At 38.2% G+C, this 20,267-nt stretch overlaps 1 protein-coding gene across 12 annotated transcripts in view; it reads right to left on the reverse strand.

Moving 5' to 3' along the window:
• Positions 1-20,267, reverse strand: part of LTBP1 (latent transforming growth factor beta binding protein 1) — a 215,364-nt gene that overhangs the window by 110,406 nt on the left and 84,691 nt on the right. For 11 of the 12 annotated variants that reach the window (XR_010883704.1, XM_067293254.1, XM_067293257.1 and 8 more), the window contains 2 exons: positions 4,533-4,757; positions 1,226-1,503 (listed from right to left, as the gene is read on the reverse strand). Coding sequence is in view for 11 of the 12 variants with exons in the window: in XM_067293254.1 (XP_067149355.1) it covers positions 1,226-1,503; positions 4,533-4,757 (503 nt within the window). In the remaining variant the exon portion in view is untranslated. The remainder of the gene's footprint in view (positions 1-1,225; positions 1,504-4,532; positions 4,758-20,267) is intronic. The other variant, XM_067293258.1, reaches the window with a different exon arrangement.

Here is a 20,267-nt window from a genome sequence, read left to right on the forward strand (position 1 = left end):
CTTGCAAAGGACAGTCTACTCCAGTTCTGCAATTCAGGGTTGATGGATGCTGTCTTTTTGAGGGAAAGGCAGACCATGCTCTGCACAGACGAAATCTTTGGAAAATTTAGCTGCCAACTTCTAACAAATGTCAGTGGAATATACTGGAAATACACCCATACTTTTAGATGCTTGGGAACTGGCCAAATTTGGGTACATGGAAAGAGCAAAAGCAGAGTGACCTTCCGGTCAAGTTTCAAGTTTTTGCTTCAAAGCACGCAGATGATACAAATCTTCAATGAAACAGTTGTAAACATTTTTTTAGCCTCAGCAAAACAACATATTCATTCCCTAACATCATTTCTCAAAACAGATGAATAATTTTTGCTGAAAGCTCACCAAAAATTTCAGCCTGAGGCACATATCCAGCATAAAATATTTCAGTATGAAAAATTAAAGTTTGGCAAGGTGATAAGCAATAGGTAACATGGATCTTACAACGGAAGTGTTAAAAAAGCTTAAGTACAGACATTGCTCTCAACCTGGAAGACCAAAGTCAAACATTTTTGCAATTTCCTCTCATATACTTTCTTTCTCTCTGCATATTTACATATATATATGCAAGTATGTAAAAATGATAACACTGTGTCACCTCTTAAAGTGTTTTCAAGAGCTGAAAGAACACATGCAATTTTGAACAGTCATATGTAAAAGAAACTGGAGTAAAGATTTTATTTTAAACTGAAGTAAGCTTTTAATGCTTCAGTGAACCCTCTATTGGTTTTCATGATTTTCCACTTTATTCAATGGTCACATTTCAACAAATCAAAAATGTTGTCCTACAGTACTGTAAAACATATAAAATCGTTGCATAGGAATTTAAGTGAAAACTGCAACCCCTTCAGAATATTGGCTGTTGAGACGCAGATCTAAAAAGACTCATTAAAGCAGGGGACAGTACAAGCTATGGAAGACAGTATAACTTAGTTGTTCAATCAGAAGAGATGGAGCTAGGGCTCAAGTCATGTTTTTTTTATTAGGAAAAATAGCTAATAAATGGAGAAGTTATTGCTAGAATACCTGAAATCAGTAAGTCAAGGATCCAAGTCCACATAAAATGAACACATTAGCTTAATGGAGAAGGAAGTTCAGAAGAGTGTTATTTTGTAAAACAACGTTTTACAATGCATTCTCAAATGAATTTTCTTTTGGAAAAGAATGTCAAATGTGTCCCATCTTTTCTTACCTGTGTCCCAATAGTCTCCTGGAAGCAGCGCCCAAGCTGAGTTTTAACTGAAACAGGAAACACATGAGGAATGGGTTGTTGATTTGTGTAAGCAGTATGTCCTTTCTGGGTCTTCTGATATGGAAGACCTTGGTAAGAGACCTGTGGATGTCCTGGCTGAGGTACTTTCTCTTTTTGTCCTGTTGATGTGCTGTCAATTCTTGAAACTTGATGGATCTGAACTGAGGCTTCAGGGGGATGTTTCACATGGATATTCACTATGTTAGGAGGGAACTTCACTAAAATAATTGAAGGAAAAACACATAAGAAAAATTGGTAATAAAATACGCCACAAAGAGATCCCAGGCATCTCCAAGACATTTCTTTTTTTACGTTAGAATTTTCATAGAGTACCTTAAAGTGTGACAAAAATATAAATGAAGCCCAAATTTGGGGGTGGAAGGGAGGGATGAAAGAATGCATGGAGTCTGATTTAGAAGCAAGAAAATGAAAACTCTTCATACAGGAAAGACAGACATTACAGGAAATGATTGTAAAGATTGCTACATAAACATGGATGTCCAAATTGGCTGGTGCGACATTAATATTTGTGGTCACACTGTGTAAAAAGAATCCCATTCAAAGTTCCAGAATTCAAACTCTACTAGGTTATTTTTGGATATATAGTAAGCTTTATTTTGTTTTTCAGATCCATCATCTTTCTTTGGAACACAGGAAAAGCTTCAGATTTCATCCCTTCACCTTTAAATACCTGCCAAGTCCTGAGCTTGCCCCTGCAACAGTTGCCAACATCTCAACCATCTAAAACCACCACTCCCTTCACTGAACTTTGAATTCAGGACTTGGCAGATAAAGAGGGAGGAAATGTTTTTCAGATACTTCTGCTTTTAAATGCAGTTGTAGTTTTAAGTTTGGGCATATAGATTCAGAAGTTCTGGTCATTTAGTGTACATCAGAACTGTTTATGAGCCTTAAGCCCTTTCCATTAAAACACAAAAAGCCCTTAAAACACATACCTCAACTGATTTCTTTCTTTTTTTTTTTTTTTGGAGGGGGGAATAAAAAGTTTTACATTTTGTAAGCTGCATAACAAAGTTAGAATTTATTGTGTCTGGCTGGGGCTCTCTTGTCAGCAAGTATTCTGTAGAATACTTGAGGCATTACTTCTCCTACAATGCATAGTGGACTGGATTGTTGAGCCTTCTGAGTTGTTCTCTCGCCTCCAGAAGCCAGGACTGCTCTTTTAAACTTGATTAGACCTTTTCGGTTCTTATTTGCAAATTTCAGCCTCACAGCTCCGTTTCCCAGGAAACATAGTTCATTTCTTTTTAGCTGTTTTATAATTATCTTGCAATGTAGAAGTCGATTTCTTTTTTTCATCTTATTTCCTCTAGGCGCATTTTCAGCATTTATTAGTCTCACTTAGAAATTCCTTAAAAGGCGCAGCAACTTATTTTTGATTTGCTCTGCATTGTTTTATTTAAGAAATGATTCAACATATTGCAGATTAAAACACCAGGAATTAAGTGGTAGAAGGTCAGCGAAATACGGTTCCTGGGCCTCATTGGCTCTTCACAACTTGCCTGCAGCAGAAAACAACTTTCAGGCAAAATTTGATGTCACACATGAGTTCTGTTGCAGGTGAAATGCAGAGGGAAAAGACTCAGTGTTACAAGGAAAAGCAGTAATGCCCTTCTTCAGATATTAGAGAGAACTATATTTGTCTGGCATGACAAGAACAAAACTCACCCCAACTCACTATTATGCATAATTTTTTGAGTGGAAAAAGGATCCCTCAGACTACCTTCTTCAGCTGGTGTATCTGAAGACTCTATTACCCTCAAAAGGAAATCACTGAATGGCTCTGCTAACATCTACCAATCCACCCAGAGATGTTCAGGTTTTGAGCCATTAATCAAACTTAGCCTGGTTCCTCCTATCTAGTATTATCATCACAATCCTCCCTTCTACAAGTCTTGGATTGCTGCCTAGATGCACTGATAAATTTTGATTTCTGCCAGCCATTTCAGGATGATGTTTCATCCTTTCTTTGAAAGAAATGAAATGTTCCTCTCTACACAACCCAACATCCTCATTTGACAAGGAAAGGGAGGAAAAACCATTGTGATTGTTGATGGGTCTGACGGAGAGTTCCCTTCTAAAGGGGCAGGAAAAAAATCTAAGAAGTCAAACTCTTCAGCAACGAGAAACCTATTGTGCATTTTAGAACAGGGACTCTAAATCTGAAGAACAACCATGGCTTTAAAGAAAAACAAATCTTTGTGGTCCACCATTTTGTCTATGATAATTTGACCTGGAATTAAGTATTCACAAAAATAATTTCAGCTCTGACAAATCTTTGGACAACTATATTCTCTCACTTTTTTTTCCTTCTTTTTTTTTTTTTTTTTAAGAGAGAAAACTTCTGGGGAGCTTTAGGGACTAATATGCCAATAGGTCAGTGGAAACTATTTCCCACTGGATTGTGTAGCAGCCCCTAGAGAACAAATCCATTGAAAAGATGGAGTGGATGCTTAGAAGCATTTATAAATTATCATGTTTCCAAGAGGGTGCTGCCAACACTTCCTTCACAGCTATGTCCCTTTCTGAAAACAGAATTACTACATTAGATTGTATTTATCACAAACATATAAATAGCCTGGGTTCTTTTCAGCAAAGTGATTCAGGAGCTAGTTGCAAACAACTGGGCCCCCTCACATCCTTGCCCAATATATGTTGCTTTTACTCAGAGGTAGTAACATGGAAAAGGTGACTGTAATTTTACCTTTGACAAGAAAAATCAAACTGGCAGTTCAAACAAAATATATCACAATTTAATTCTGAAACTGTGGAACTGAGTTGCAAGTGTCTCTTGGTATAGACAGGATCTCACCTTGATAAAATGCTACCTGATGAGTCATAGGACACACAGGAAACCCAAACACAATACCCTTCTTGAAGGTCATCAGATCTTGTCACCTTACAGTAAAGTATGTGTGGAACTGAAAGCTGAAGCTGACTGATCTCTCTTTCATTCATTATATTTTACCGACTTTGCAATCTGCAGTAAATTCCACAGTGAAGTGAAGTAAAATTATTTTATAAACTCCTTTCAATAGCACTGTGTTTCTTATTATTCCAAACATCAAGGAGAAGACTTTCCAGTCATTCTGGTAGGCTCTATATTAAAGTCGTGGTATCAAGATTCAAACTTCATAGGCAGATGCCATTACCTTACTGGTCGGCTACCCAAAATTAGAAAATAAAACTAACTTCAAAGGAAAAAATCTATCAGGAAAAAAGTTACCTTTTACACCTTGCTGTCCGGACATTGTCAGTGGTAAAGTATGAGTAGAGTGGATGATTTGCGATCCTATGGCCTTGTTCACCTGTTGCGGATGATGGAACAGTTTTGGAGTATTGCCATTCTGCACAGGGATCTGACAAAGTTTACCAGTATAGTTAGGAGGGCACTGGCATTTATCTCTAGAACTGCATTGGCCTCCATTCATGCATGGAAGGTGACAAATAACTGAAACAAAAACAGAAAGAAAGATTTTGTTACTGACTCTTCAGCTGTAATTACTTTTAGTATTATCTGATGACATATCACACTGCATTAGATGAGGAAGGGAAAAGGACTGTGGCCCTTTATTCTTCTAATATCTTAGGAAGGACTGCCCATACGACACGCACTCAATCGCCTTGTGGCAGAATGACTTCCCTTCCCCTCCTTGCAACCTCCACCCAGTTCACATGCGTCTCTCCACAACAAACACATCAAGTATATTGACCTCTTCGAAACCCCAGCTATTTAGCTTCATTATGTTATAGAGCAAGACACTAAATTAATATTGAGCCTAGTTGCATCTCTGATTCACACTTCTGTGCAGGAATTATTAATTAGTCAGCTTCCCCTTTCTGAAAATCCATGACCATCTATACTTGCGTGAAAGACAGAAGAATTCACTGGAGAGTAGACAGTACTAGGGATAAATTTTCCATTTTCACTGTGGGCCTTGGCTGTTCTCTGAAAAACTTTCTTATTTTGAACGTCTAGATTTTTGCTTAAATTTTATCTCTCAGCTAAAATAAGCTAATCTGTATAACCATCCATGAAGATAATTGAACTATCAAGATATTTTACTCAAATTGTTTCAGAGACAAATTTCAAATTATTAAAAGATTTAACTACAATATAAAGAGCTATCTATGGGTAATTACTTCTACAACATCTAATACTTATGCATTTACAGCTATGTAAATTATCAGATGAAACATGAAAAATATCAACATTGAAGGAAAAATATTTCTTAACTCAAAGATACAAACAATTATAGCATAGTTCAGCACTTTCTAAAAATATTATATGGGACTTTGTAACCAACTATAATCTAGCCAAACTGTCAACATTTTCAAGAACACAATGATATAAAAAAAAACAAACAAAAAATACCAGAGGTTCTTGTTCAGTACAAGCTAAGGTCATTCTTGGAGAAGTACAAGATTTTTGGAGCAATACTACACAGTATCCATTTGTCAGCTTTAAGATAAGAGTCTGACTGTAATAATAAATAAATAAAAAACTAGACTTTGCAGTAATTCTGGCATTTTGTTGGATGGGTATTGCTTGGCTTATATTGAATTGCAGTAAAAATGGGAAGCTATACGTAATGCTAGGTATTTGAGAACCTTGTGCCAATTATCCCAATTGGTGTAATTTCTTGACAACCACAGCCTATTGCTCTTACTAATACTATGAAAGGTCTGTGTTGGAAAAAGAGCGTGCATGTTGTGTGTTGCAAGAAGACAAAGCAGCAGACCTAGCAGCCCCAGGAGATCCAAGCGAGCTGTGTAATTCACTTGGACTGGGAAGAGCGCTGAAGAAATACAGCAATCAGATTGGCTCCCAGCAGAGTACCATCACATCCTATTGACAGCATCTGGAACACACTGGCCTAATCAACAGATAGGTCTCCACACAAATGTAAACAACCAAAAATGTTTTTCCACTCGATTCTGCAAATGTATATTTAATATTTTTATCAGCTTATCTCGTATTTTCATTTTGTATAAACTGTCTAAAAGTACTTCAAGCTGTAGCACTGCAAGTTAGCACTAACAGGCCTAGCAGCCTTCACAATACTGTCCCTCCAGTGCAAGCCTCACCTTTGGGGCCAGCAGAACACTGTTGTAACTTTATCTGAGTGTATAGAAGATGGCTTTACAAAACGGCTGTAACTTCAGGGAAAAATGAAAGATTTTTGACCCCGGCAGTGATTAAAGCATCATATCTATCTCTGTCTGGAAGAAAAAGGGCTTTATTTTAAAGGCCTCCACCATTTTTCTCTGAGCGGCCACAAAAGAGCAGGTTTACCACAGTGGTTACAATATACAAAGGACTTCAGGTACTTGTAAAGATCTGCCTGAGCACGGCTGCAAGCTAACACAGAAACATATTTGTTTTCCTGCAAAAGTCACATTGCACAATGAAACAGTGTAATGCAGTGCTAAGGGGATAGCAATTTGGTGTTTCAAAGGGCAGTGAAACGAAGGCAAAGGGAATTAGTCTCACTGAGGAAGCCCTTAGCTGCAAGAAGCCTACTTTGCAAATTTTCTTCCTTCCCCCCACCAATCTCGAGACAATGAGGTAACATGCAAAATTCAGCTTTAAAATAATATTAACATATTCAGTAATTCCATCAGGACAAATTAAATTCTTCTGAGCTCCTGTTCCTATAAGGCAGTCTCCTCCTAAAATGCAATGCAGCTTGGGTATCTCTCCTTTACAGGGTACTGTTCAGGTGTTCCTCTCCTGAAGACATCCACTGAGTAAAGAATAGGCACACTGAAATGTTTGCTTTCAAGCAAACAAAAGGTTGTGCTAAAAATACTGGGTAGGAGAATACCAACAAAAGAGAGCTTGTTCACGTCCCTGTCATAATTATTTGCTGTGGATAGTCACAAAAATAACTTATGCTAACAAGTGCAAACAAATGCTACCAAAAGGTCAAATAAGAGGTTTAGTTTCTCAGTATTTATATATAAAACTGAAAATAAAAATTACAAGCTGCCTACATTCTCAGACAACGCAAATCACTAGAATTCAACTGATGTACATATAGATATATTGATTTACATCTCTTGAGGGCCTAGCCTAATGTATAGGAAGTGAACTTTAAATGAGAATGACAGGTACCTTTACCTGAAGTGTAAAATTGTGAGTTAGACTCAGTCAAGTAAGAGCAAACAGAATTTGATCTCTGGGTTCAACCAAATACTTGAGAATATCAAATGGCAAACTCATAACGAGTAATCCAGAACTTTTTCAAAAAAGCTGAAGACCGAAACATACTGAAATAAAATATTTGATAACTTTAAATAGGCGTAATAAGCATGTACACATGAATTGTGATTCTTCCTCAGGTAGACAGGAGAAGAGGCAGCATCCAATTATGACACTGCTGTTGGAAATCACAGGCACGTCATTTCATCAGAGCTGGAATTATTCAGAGAGCATTTGGAAAAGCAGACTGAAAAGGAGTAAGCCTCTGAAACCGCAGCAGTGGAAGGCAATTGCTGCTCTGTCCCTTCCTTTGACAGGGCTCTGGGAATCACAGGTTAAAAAGAACCCAGAGCCCGGGGGAAAGGAGCACTTCAGATAAGGACAGAATACAAAGCCAGGGTTTGTTTGAACAGCTCAACTTCTGATGAAACGGTTTTCTGCTTTGTTTTGTTTTGTCATTGATCTTAAAGAACTTAAACAAACCAAAGGGCTGAACGCTGCCAGCAGGCAGAGGGGACGGCCCGACAAAACCCAGATGCAGGCGCTGGGAGAGCCCGTTAGAACATGCTGGTTTTGCACATGTGGCCGCCACTGGCATTTAGACAAAGGACCCATTGGAACCTGGTTCTCACTGGGCTATTCCCATTTCCTCTGAAAGGAAAAAAAAAAGAAATAAAAATATCCATTATGGTGTGAAATCCTTTTGCTGCTTGGAGCCTGATAAAAATGTGGAGATTGGTCTGCACAAGAAGACAAGGAATTTCAGTTCACACAGGGGTATCTTACAAACACAACAAAGAAAGCATTAATGGACCTAAGAAAGGCAATGAATTCTTCATGCAGCTCTGCTGTAAGCCTAGTCTCCCAACTGTCTGTTAAGATCAGCCAACATATGACTGAACAAATTTAACAATATGTTAACACAAATGAACACCTTTTAAAAATGTGGAGATTGGTTTAAGGAATCACACACATTTTAAGTACTCTCTTCATTCTTGGGCAATTCATTGGTAGTAACAAGTTTTAATTTCTGTGGCATCCAAAGGCCTTGGTTCCTGGCAGAGCTTGGTGAGGTATTGCTGTTTAAAACAAGACAAGCAAGGACATCCATTGAGATGTCCCCACCCAGGCTGTCTGAAAGGCAGGTACATAGGAAAAAGAGAAAATTTGCAACACGAATCCTGATAAAGCTGCCATGGCTATGGGTTGGAAACACAAGGATAGGGCATGAATCACAAACAGAGAAGTTAGGAAGCCACTGATACATAGTTTGTGACTAATTACATCATCTAACTTGTTTTCAAGATACTCAGAGAACTTTTAAGAGTTCCAAGTAAACTAAATTAACCATGTCTGAATTTTTTCATTTAATCAAAATAATGTGTAACAAACCAATTCCAAGCACCTAACTCCTCCTAATCATTAAAAAATAGCCCACGCTTACCCCAACAAGCCCTTAGGATGGATGGAAACTCCCTTCCTGTAACCAAAGTGTTGAAGAAAATGAAGATGCCTTTTGAAAGGTTCTCTGTCTGGCACTCCAAACTCCTTTTCATGTACACCTCAGGCAGCATGCAAGTTTCTGTCTCACCTTCCCTCATCAGTCTTTGCCTTTTCTACTTGCACGCTATCAACTATTCAAGTGTAAGCACTACTCACATACTTTAACGGGCTAAGGAAAAGTTTAATACTGCTTATTAGATTACAGTATTTCCACTGGATGCGTCAGGAATTAGCAGATTAATTTTCTGAGTACTACACATTTATCCAGCATTACTACATGCCCTGAAGCAGTTTGTGTGTCTGTCTTTCATTCTGTTTAAGCATCCAGAAAGCACAGGGACTAGGACCTAGATCTACCAAACACAACTTTTCACAGAAAAGAAGAGATTATATTCTCTGAAGTGTGGTATTACCATATACAATATTCTTGCAATGTGTGCCTCTAAAACCCATATATTTTAGATACAAGTCCAAATCCAGAGATGATACATGCAGTTCAGTGCATTCTTACAGTCACTCCAAACCTATTCCCACTTTCTAACTGCAGAAACTCTAACAGTAACACACAAAAGGGACAGAAAGAGTGTGAGCTACAGTAATGATGCTACTCTCCAGTTTAGACTCTTCCATATTACCATACTCACTGTTTCTTTGCTACACCCCTTTCTTGTGGCCCCTCAGATTTCTAACTACTTCATCCTAGATGGTTTTCTCTTCAGATTCCTGGTTGCAATTCAGACGTGCTAGGTAAATTAAGTCACCAAATAACAAGTAAATTTTTAGGTGCGATTTTGAGATTCTTGATAGTACAAACTCATTATTTGGGAAGCAGAGGAAGAAAAGAGACGCTTTAAGTGGCCTTGATTTAATAGTGTGACACCTCTACATTCATCTCTGAACTTATCCTAAAGTTTGTATTTACAAAATGTTTCAGAGAAACATTTTACAGCAACATCCAGATAATTTTTAGAAGTAAAGTCTGAAGGCCAGAGCTCCAGCAGGTGAAGAATGCTCTTGCCTGTTCACCACTGAAAACAGAAAAATGATGCCCTGGAGGGTTCATATGTTACTCTCCACAATACTAATGGAGCACTGTGATTCACTGATCCAAACTTTGAGGACAGCATCAGATTTGGTTCAGGACATAAGCAAAGAAATGTAAGCAAATAATTCATAAGCAAAGAAATTCCCTGAAGAAATGGAGATGGGCTGTTTCAGCCTCAATTCTTCTGCCACTGCTGAGGGAGAAAGCAATATTGTGGGGGGGTGAATCCTCCCTGCCACAGCACTTTTTAACCCTATCTCCAACATTCAGCAACAAGAAGAGAAAAAAACCCTGATTCTGAGCTTCTCCTCTGGTTTCCTTTGTGTGTAAACAAAGGCCTAAGTATAAGGCTAGAACTCAGGTAGATTAATATCCTGTAAGACATATAACCACATGCAATGATATTTTGAAATATGCTTTTAAAAGTAAGAATATTCCTGGAAAGTAAGTGCAGGAAATGTGGGTAGAACAACAGTGCACACTTCCTGAGTTGGGTACACCATAAAGATACAAAGTAAAAAAAAGACCATAAAAGAGTTGTAACTCATATGGAAACCTCTACAGTAAATAATTTCAAGCAGTTTATTACTAGTTTAATTAGGTTTAAATTATTTATACAAATAAAGATTCTCAGGAAATAGCCTGGATATAAACATCTATTATTTTAAAAATCATTAATTGTAAGCCAGTATGGATGACAAACAATAAAAAAGAAGTATAGGTTAGGGGCATATTTTGAGGAGTGTCCTGGCTGAGGTACACTTCTTTAACATCAGAGCCTGTTTCACCAGACTTGATGGATACCATCTGAGAATAAGAAAACCAAATTCCAGTTTATACACTCACAGGAATTTTTTTTCTTATTAGTCTCTGCTTCTGTACTTATAATTACTGTCAACATACTATGTTCAGACAAAGTTGTGCTAGGTATGTTCCTTCAGATATGAACTCTTGAGTCTTCTTAATTCTTCTGAAAAAAAAACTTGAGGAAATGCACCTACTGAAGAGACTACTGCATTTTAACAAATACAGTGAGTTCAGCTAAGAAGAAATAAAACAACTAAAAAAATGTTTACAAGTGGAAAAAAAGCCTGTTTTCTTTATGTCATTCAAAATGGTATGTCTCATTATCCCAGGCTTCTGAGCAGATAACAGTAAAGAGGAACTATAGCTACACTGAGTGTGGTCCCTTATACTGCCACCTTCACACTGCTTATCAGAAGACATGTAAAAATTATAATAAAGATCTTATCAAACAAATATTTGCTCTGAATGCTGAAATGCAATAATATAAACCACCTTAGGAGGCTGAACATGAGACTAAAGGCACTTCAGATGTTTCCTCTGGAAAGCGAGTTTAAGTCTGCAACACTGGGGAGAAAAAAATTCAAACAGAAACATACTTCAAATGTAACAATATAATGAGCAAAAATATGCAGCTATGAAACTGGGTTCTCAGCTATTGTAAATCAACAAAGTCATTGACTTTGTCAAAATTTGTCTATTTATGGCCTCTGATGATCAGTCTTACCATATTTTTAAAAGATTATTACTATGAGCTGTTTTAACAAAGTTATGATCCCATTCCCAAATGGGGCTGTAAAAGTACTGCAGTTTATCCAGACAAGGATATCAAATTATTGCCAAAATAAACAAGCTTTGTGGTGTTATTCCTGTCTGGATCATGCATCTTTTAAAAAAAAAAAGAGAGACCAGCAAAGAAAATCAAAAGAGTCAGCCACAAAGAACAGTGCTGAAACAAGTTTAAAACTTCCAAAATGAAAGAAATCTTTTCTGCATATAAAAGTTATTTTCAGTAGCTAAAATAATTTTCTTACGCTTGCACTACTCAAATAATAATAATAATAAAAACCCCCAAGGGATATATGCAGAATAATGGCATCACTCAGGAACAATACATAATCTGTTATTACTGAACAACAACTCCACCACACAAAATAATATTAATGCTAAGCTAAACTGCAGGGTCATTTTGTTGATTTGTGGTTGAGTGCACATGACATTTCAAGATTGCTAACATTAAAAGAAATAAGCAAACATTAGAGTCCAAGGATATACTCAACTAATAAGGAATTCTTGAGCAAGATACTGACTCACACTCAAGAAATGACAACTGTCTTTACTCTGTCTAATCCAGTTGCAACCACATTCTATTCTGCTAGAAAGACCAAAAGAGCAGGAGGCCTCTAAAAAACCCAGAGTAAAGAGAGCTATGTAAAGTATATGCCATACATAGATGTATACACCTTCCTTTTATATAAGACAACTTCTGTATCTTGAAACTACTAAGAAGGAGACATGGGTATTTGAATGAATTTTGCTGCAAAGAGCACCTTAAACTTTAAAATGTTATGGGAACGTGGGAAGTTTAAAAAGGGAATGCTTTAGGGAGAACATAAACTGTCCTGGAAATGTGTCTCTTATCACGTCATATGATGATAGCTAGACAGGATGAAATATATGACTAATAGCTCCCATATTAAAGCGTGAGGAATCCAGACATAGAAGCTAAAGGGAAAAGAGTTTTAGCCTCTGTCTCTTCCTGATGGTATAACATAGCATTTGTTTGCCAGCTTTCAACTATACATGCTAAAAACAGTATTCATGGGCCTTTTCTGAGACTCACTACATGCTGTTGAGGACAAAGTTCTGGCTTCCTCTACTTAAAAGATACATTAACAAAGCCAAAAGGCTACCTAGCAATATTGCTTACACTTCGAGACTGATTTCAATATTCAATTTACATTTGTAAAAATTATTGTTGAAACCTAGTTTTTGTTGATTGGGCAAGGACTTACTTCTTAAGAACAGAAAAGAATGTTAGATCCTTCTCGTGGAGCATGAAATTTCATCAAATCACCCCCTCTATTAGGACCACTATCTTGAATTTGACAAATGTTATGTTCTAGTTGATAGCTGCATCTAATTAGAAGCCACCTCTAACTACTATTCTTAGTTAGTAAGTCAGGAAAGTACTTAGCCATTCCTGTATGATGTGTATATGTCATACAGAGTCTCTCCACACACAAAGCAGAAACAGTCACTGAATCCTTCTCCTTTTATTTGATCAGCAGTAACAATTTTATTAATGTCTCTATCATATGACATATCTCTCATACCACTGCTGGACTTCTAATATATTATGTAATGTCAATCCTGGAATATTTTTCCTTGAAGTCTTTAGTTATCCTTATCAATTTTTATATTTAGTAATTTCAATTTATATTGATTAAATTTTTTACCCTTCCATTTGTTATCAATAGATTCTCCCCCCACACACACATGCTTGCCTTCTCATCATTACAAAATCATGCTGACATCTTCTTTCAACTCCCAGGGCTCAATACTGGGGCCAGCACTGTTTAATCTCTTTATTAGTGACCTGGATGGTGGGACCAAATGCACCCTCCACAAACTCACAGACAATACTAAACTAGGAGCAGTGACTGATATACCACAGGGCTCTGCTGCCATTCAGAGGAACCTCAACAGGCTGGAGAAATGGGCAGAGAGGAACCTCATGAAGCTCAACACAGGGAAGTGCCAAGTCCTGCCCCTGGGGAGAAATCATCCCACGCACCAGTACAGGCTGGGGGACAATCAGCTGTAGAACAGCTTTGCAGAGAAGGACCTAGGGGTCCCGGTGGGCAACAAGTTGAATGTGAGCCAACAATGCGCTCTTGGGCACAAAGACAACCAACGGTATCCTGGGCTGCATTAGGCAGTGTTGCCAGAAGGTCAAGGGAGGTGATCCTTCCCCTCTGGTCAGCCTGGTGAGGCCACACCTAGAGTGCTGGGTCCAGTTCTGGGCTTCTCAATACAAGAGAGACATGGAGCTACTGGAGTGAGTCCAGCAAAGGGCCATAAAGATGATTCAGGGAGTGGAGCATCTCTTGTATGAGAAGAAGCTGAGAGAGCCAGGACTGTTTAGCCTGGAGAGCTGAAGGCTCAGGGGAGATCTTATCAATGTTTATAAATATCTGATGGGAGAGAGCAAAGAAGACTCAGCCAGACTCTTCTCAGTGGTGTCCCATGCCAGGACAAGTGTCAGCGGGCACAAGCTGAAACACAGAAAATTCCAGCTGAACATAAGAAAACACTTCTTCACTGTGAGAGTAACAGAGCACTGGAATAGGTTGCCCAGAGAGGTGGTGGCGTCTCCATCCTTGGAGATATTCAAAGCCCGACTGGACATGGTCCTGGGCAACCTGGTCTAGCTTGAGCAGGGAAGTTGGACTAGATGATCTCCAGACATACCTGCCAACCTCAACTATTCTGCATGATTCTGTGATTCTTCCTTGCAACATCACGACTAAACACTTTCAAAAGTAATTCCAATCTTCTTTCACTCTTTTCTATATTTTTTCTCCTAATCAATTTCACTTATATTTTTTCTCCAGCCAAAGAATCTATATTAAAGAAAAATCATATAAAAAGATTTAAGAAAAAATGAAGGTAGCTTTGATGGTTGGATTCAAATCATTCATTCTTAGCTTAACTCGAGTCAATAAGGTTGAGTATCACAGAGCAGGAAAGCAAGCACTGTTCTCTATAACGAGCTGGAAAGGCATGATTTTATGTTTTAAAATATATTGCCATGGATTCTGGGGCACTGCTCTTGCTCTAGAGGATTCCCCCTCTCAGCAGATAAAGTTATTTTAAAAACCCCAAACAGCCGTCACTCTTTCTTTCCTTCATGGAGTGCCATACCACACACATAAAATAAGATATTGCACAAAAGAAGCTCAAAAACTGTCATGATGCCTAAGGCTGGGTTTACATTAGCAAATTTCACATGCAAACAGAACAGAAACACTAAAAAAAAAAAAAAGAAAAAAAAAAAAGAAAGCCTACCACTGGAATGGAGTTTATCTACTCCCTTAATATTTTCACTGTTGTCCTCACTATTTTGGAAGATATCTCTTTTAAATGAAATTATACTTTATTAGTTCCTTTCAAACTCCTCCATCTACCACTATCAGCATCAAGCTTTAACAAGTCATGTACTATATTAAAAAACAATTAGAGGAATGTCTGTGATGCTACTTAATGCAGCACTACATGGCAATGACCACGGAAGGCAAGTGGAAGAAAACTTCACAAAATCAGATTACCTGTCTCTTCAGGCATTTTAAATTTTCACCTCCCAATAGCAATCTTTCCTTTTAAAAATTAATTCTGTAACTCAGCTGCGAATTACAGGCTCAGCTTCTGGGATGATCATTATCTCCATGAGTAATTGAGCTTTTTGTCAGCTGCTGAAAAGCTGTCTAGTGATTAACATCTCCTAATGGTAGTGCCAATTTACTGTAAACAAATTAGGTTTACGCTAGAAAAGAATAACTGTCTACTTATGAAACGGGGCAGAATGCTGCCTTCACTGGAGATGGGAAGCTGTGAGATTCCACCCAAGGAAAAACAGAGAATTAGGCAGGTATTGCCTGAGTTCTTCTTATGCTTATTCACATCAGCAGCCTCACTAATTCGAGAGAGGCTGCTCCCACAAAGCGCACTGGGCCTGGCTCTCCAGTGAAGGCCCCCAAACCTGCCATGAGACCTGCACAGACAGCTGGAAAGACAGACACCTTGGTGGAGTTCCAGAAAGGCAGTCTGGTTCAGGAAGAGCATAGGAAGCAAGTCCCACAGATCAGACTGCAGGACTGGAATGAGGGTCCAAGTCCTCAGAAAGGGCATCCGCGCTTTTTACATGAAATTTTGTGAGTGTGACACACCTATTGGAAAGAATTGTAAGTAATTTTATAAAAGAAGACTTCCCTGTTAAGAAGCAAATTTTATTTCTAAGTGTTTCATGCTCTGTGATGGTGAAAAAGGTGACATGAGTCAGTATTTTCTTTGTAAGACCAACAGACGTAGGCACACAAATATACTCAAAACTTGTACCAAAATGCTTTCAGAATTTAGATATATTTGAATTCAGAATAGCACACATTTTTAAAAATACGCTGAAAACCTAATTAAAAAGGAAGGCCTTAAGGCTCAAATATTTGTCTGGTAAGAATTTCGCATGGACCCAGTTGTAGCATGGACTTCCTATGCAGCTTTGGAAAAATCACTTTGGTGCTCTATACTTTTCCTATGGAAAAATAGGGTTGATATTTCATAAAGGTTCATGTACTTGTGCGTAAAGTGTTCAGATATTATAATGAGGGTTGTATGACAATAATATTTAGTCTCATTAGAGAAATTTTCATACTCAAAGAGCTTAATGTACACAAAAAAGAAAGACAGGATTGTACTGAATTAGGTACCAGCTTTTTGCAGATAAGCAACTGCTAACTTTGATTCCAGCCCTGCACTCCCTCCTCACGCATATCCTTTGTTGCCAGTTCGCTTTGTAAGGACATGCAAGGTAAAAAGGGCCGGGACCCTCAGCGATACTGCACAGCTACACAAAATCCCTCATAGTCTAAATCTGGTCTCCAGTAACATGGGAAAAAAGAAAGTTGTTACTTATAATATTCATTGCCATATCAGTAGGCACTATGGTATCCTATCCTCCTACACTATTGTATACTATCCTCCTCTGATGACAGGAACATGAAGCTAATAGAATGGGTGATACTAACCCTAAGACTGAGGAAATCTTCCTGGACAATGAGGAATCGAGTAAAAAAAGGGACGTCAAGTCAAAATTAAAAAATTCTAAATTTAACACAGAAGACTACTTCTAAAATATAAAAGGGAAAGCAAGTAAGCAAAAAATACATCTAAGTGGCAGAATCTAAAAGTTTCTTAAACAATACAGTGAAAGATCAGCTACAGTAGGCAATGCAAGAAAAAATGAGAACAGCTAAGAAAAAATTTAAAGACTAAGCAGCCACAGAAGCCAAGAAGTTTTTATTCTGTATCTTGACTGTATCAAAAACAGGAAATCTGTAATAGAATAACAAAGACAAAACTAACACCTTTGCATCAGGCTTTCTATAAACCAATCATCAAATACTTTTCTGGAAGAAAAAGACTGACGTACAAACTGAAAAGGTTCTGAAACAAACTCAGGCAAAAGAACAGCAAGGTGCTACAGCCAAATGGCACTTCTAAGAGTCTTGAGACAGAAGCACCTGAGTTTGCAACAGAAATAGGCAATTTGTTGTTACTCAGCTACTATGCCAGAAAGCCTCAGGATGCAAAATTGTATCCATATGTTTTAAGGGAATTACCGTTCAGTAACACTTACTTGTTGTTACAAAAAAACACCACTAGACGACAACTCAACTGATCAGTTGTGCCTATATTAGAGTGAGCTGAATAACTTTCTAAATCCCATTGACTATAATGAAAGTTTCAACATGCACCTCACATGTAGATGCTGACATTTAAGGGGTCTCAGGCTGCAAGCTGAATCCCACTTTGTGTCAGTTTTTCCTTATAAAAGCATAGCAATAATGAGGTATCAGTATCATTCCATAATGGAGACTATCCCGCCTCTGAAAATAGGGGAGCAGGAGGGGCTCTGAGAATCAAATAAAATTATTTAGGTCATATGGGACAAGGCTGCAATACAATTCAGAGGAATAGAAATTTGTTGAGTGAGCATCATGATTGGTAAGAAATCCAAAACTAATACACAACATAATTTCTCTGTACTACTCATGTGTTTTCCCCAGTTTTCAGGAAAAAATCTGGATGTAGGGACTTGATGAAAATGTGTATGCAAAATCAACCAAGTGATATCTGAAATGCTCCCAGGTGCCCCACACATCCCTCAGTTGCAGGTCCAGAGGGCATGGGTCTCTCACAGGACCTGTATCACCTCCTTCCAGGCTCATGTGTTGAGCCAGCTACCCTAAGGCATGTCAAACACCACTGGAAGCCTGTGCGTAGGCAACCAAACTTAGTACCATCTGACCAACAGCTGTCAAAAAAGCTATCAAAATGTTACAGTGTTGAAGGAAAATAACATTAGAATATTCATATACTATCAGCAAAATAAAAGGCATGCTCTGGCACAGAGGATTGTCTAAAGTTCAGTGTAAAAAGGGTACAGCAAAAATTATGGTAGTTTAACTGATTGACAGGAGGATTTAGGAGGCAAGTCAGACCTTCCTTTCAAAATGAATATATATAAAAAAGTAGACTGGATACTTAATTCACCCTACCATAGCGCAAGAGAAAAGGGACATCCAATGAGATTAGGGGATAGGAAACGTAAAAACAACAAAAATTAATGCTTTTCTGGACAACGAACATTTAACCTTAGGGAATCACTGCTACAAGATATCACTGAAATGAAGTGCTCAGCAGGATTCCAAAAATGGTTTCATATGTATATATGAGAGTGTTTGTAAACACAACAGCGAGGATTCAAAGGCAGGCAGATTTGAAAGTACACAAGCTTCTCATACAGTATCATCGGTATCTTATGTTAAACCCTGTCAAAGAAAAGACGCAGAGGTAGATGATCTACCAGACATAGCAAGGGAAGAACTAGAGAAAAATCCCTAGGATTACAACATGTTTCAGTTCACATGGAAAAAAGCAAAAAGAAATATTTGATAATGTGCAATCACTGTAAAAATGTTGATATGAAACTAATACTCACATGAGACCTCTGAAATATCATAATTACTCTGGCTGCCAAACACGCATGCTGCTTGCAGTCACTCTTTGCTAAATCTACTTTTAATATTCTCAGTATCTGAGATGATTCAGACAGACTGTTGTTGGAGGGAAGGGAATAGGCAGAGTGTTAAGGAATGACTTATTCCTATTCTGATTACAATTGGTGATTCTATCAATTTTGTTAGAGTTGATCCTGATATATTCAGTGTAACACAGGAGTCAGGCCTAGAAACCGCGTACTAAGGAAAAATCTGGAATTGCTGTTTACCAGGAATTAATGCATTGCAACTGTTCAGGGTCAGACCTTAGATAACAATGCCAACACATACAGACAAGCTACTCCAGTCATTTCTTCAGATTTCTAAAATGTGTTGATACTAACTTTCCTTTTTATTCAAGACATATGCAACTGGACTAAAATCTCTAGGGAAGCCTGAATTTGAAAATATAGCAAGTAGCAACACTTCTTCAAATCATCAACATTCTTGAAACAATTTCCCACAAAATACAAAACTTAAACAGACAACATAATGGTATGCTGTAATATAAAGACTTTACAAGTATCATTTTAAGCAGTGCTGCATAACTTATTAATTGTCCCTGTTAAAGTGAGAACCCTGAAATCAATGTGCCCTGAGTCTGATGAAAACTAACTGTTCCTATGTCTCCAGTATTTTTAAGGCTCTTGCTACTCTGTATAGTGTGTATGTGCCTAAGCACACATAATATTAACATGTATTAGTTAATGTTGTAATTTATCTGTTTTTAATGCACAGAACAAGAATTCAAGTGAAATCCAGATAACAATTAACAGCAAGCATCTTTAGTGCTACTGGATCACTGCAGGCTGTCCTTCTCCCTTCTGGTGTCATGTGAGCAGCATTACCCACCTTTAATGACTATACGATTAAACAGGAACTCAACCATAATAACACTGAACTGCTAGAGCTGAGTTACAATCTGACTGAAGTCGCTGAACTTCTCCTGTGCTCTGACTATGTTCTCCTATTTGGCTGTTTCGAGAAGACATACTGATTCTTTCATGGAGCAAAAAAGTAATAACATCCAGTAGTGTAAGGCAGAAAGAAGAGCTGCTCTCAGATAAGGCAGAATGGTGAGATGTCCTGAGAAACATCCCAGTTATGTGGTCACGCCTGTGTTATGCAATGGCTCCGCAGACCACAGAAGTAGCAGAGGTAACATAAGCCAGAGATGTCAGTGTCCTCACCATTTCTGGCAACTGAGAAACAGATATTAAAACTGCGATTCATCCCATTTAACCTTCAGCACCTTCTTGAGCCATCTAAGCTAGGGGTAGGGTTATCTGACTTTTCCCACTCCATCAGTGGAAAGAGGCTCGCCCAGAAGCTGTTCGGATCACCCGTGGCCAACCAGCCGTACAGGTGTGTGCCTCTCCCCACTGACCACAAAAAGGAGCGCAGGGTTATGAGGTTCCTGACTCAGGCACCTCAGTCAGATTCTGTGCGAGTGGGACGAACCCCCAACCTTATACCCAAAGGATCTACGAACACTCATCTACTGCTCCCCATGCCACATATATTCTCTGACAGCCTATAGCAAAATTAAGATGCTTAGAATAGAAA

The sequence above is a fragment of the Apteryx mantelli genome, chromosome 3 (assembly GCF_036417845.1).
Source record: "Apteryx mantelli isolate bAptMan1 chromosome 3, bAptMan1.hap1, whole genome shotgun sequence".
Lineage (NCBI taxonomy): Eukaryota > Metazoa > Chordata > Aves > Apterygiformes > Apterygidae > Apteryx > Apteryx mantelli.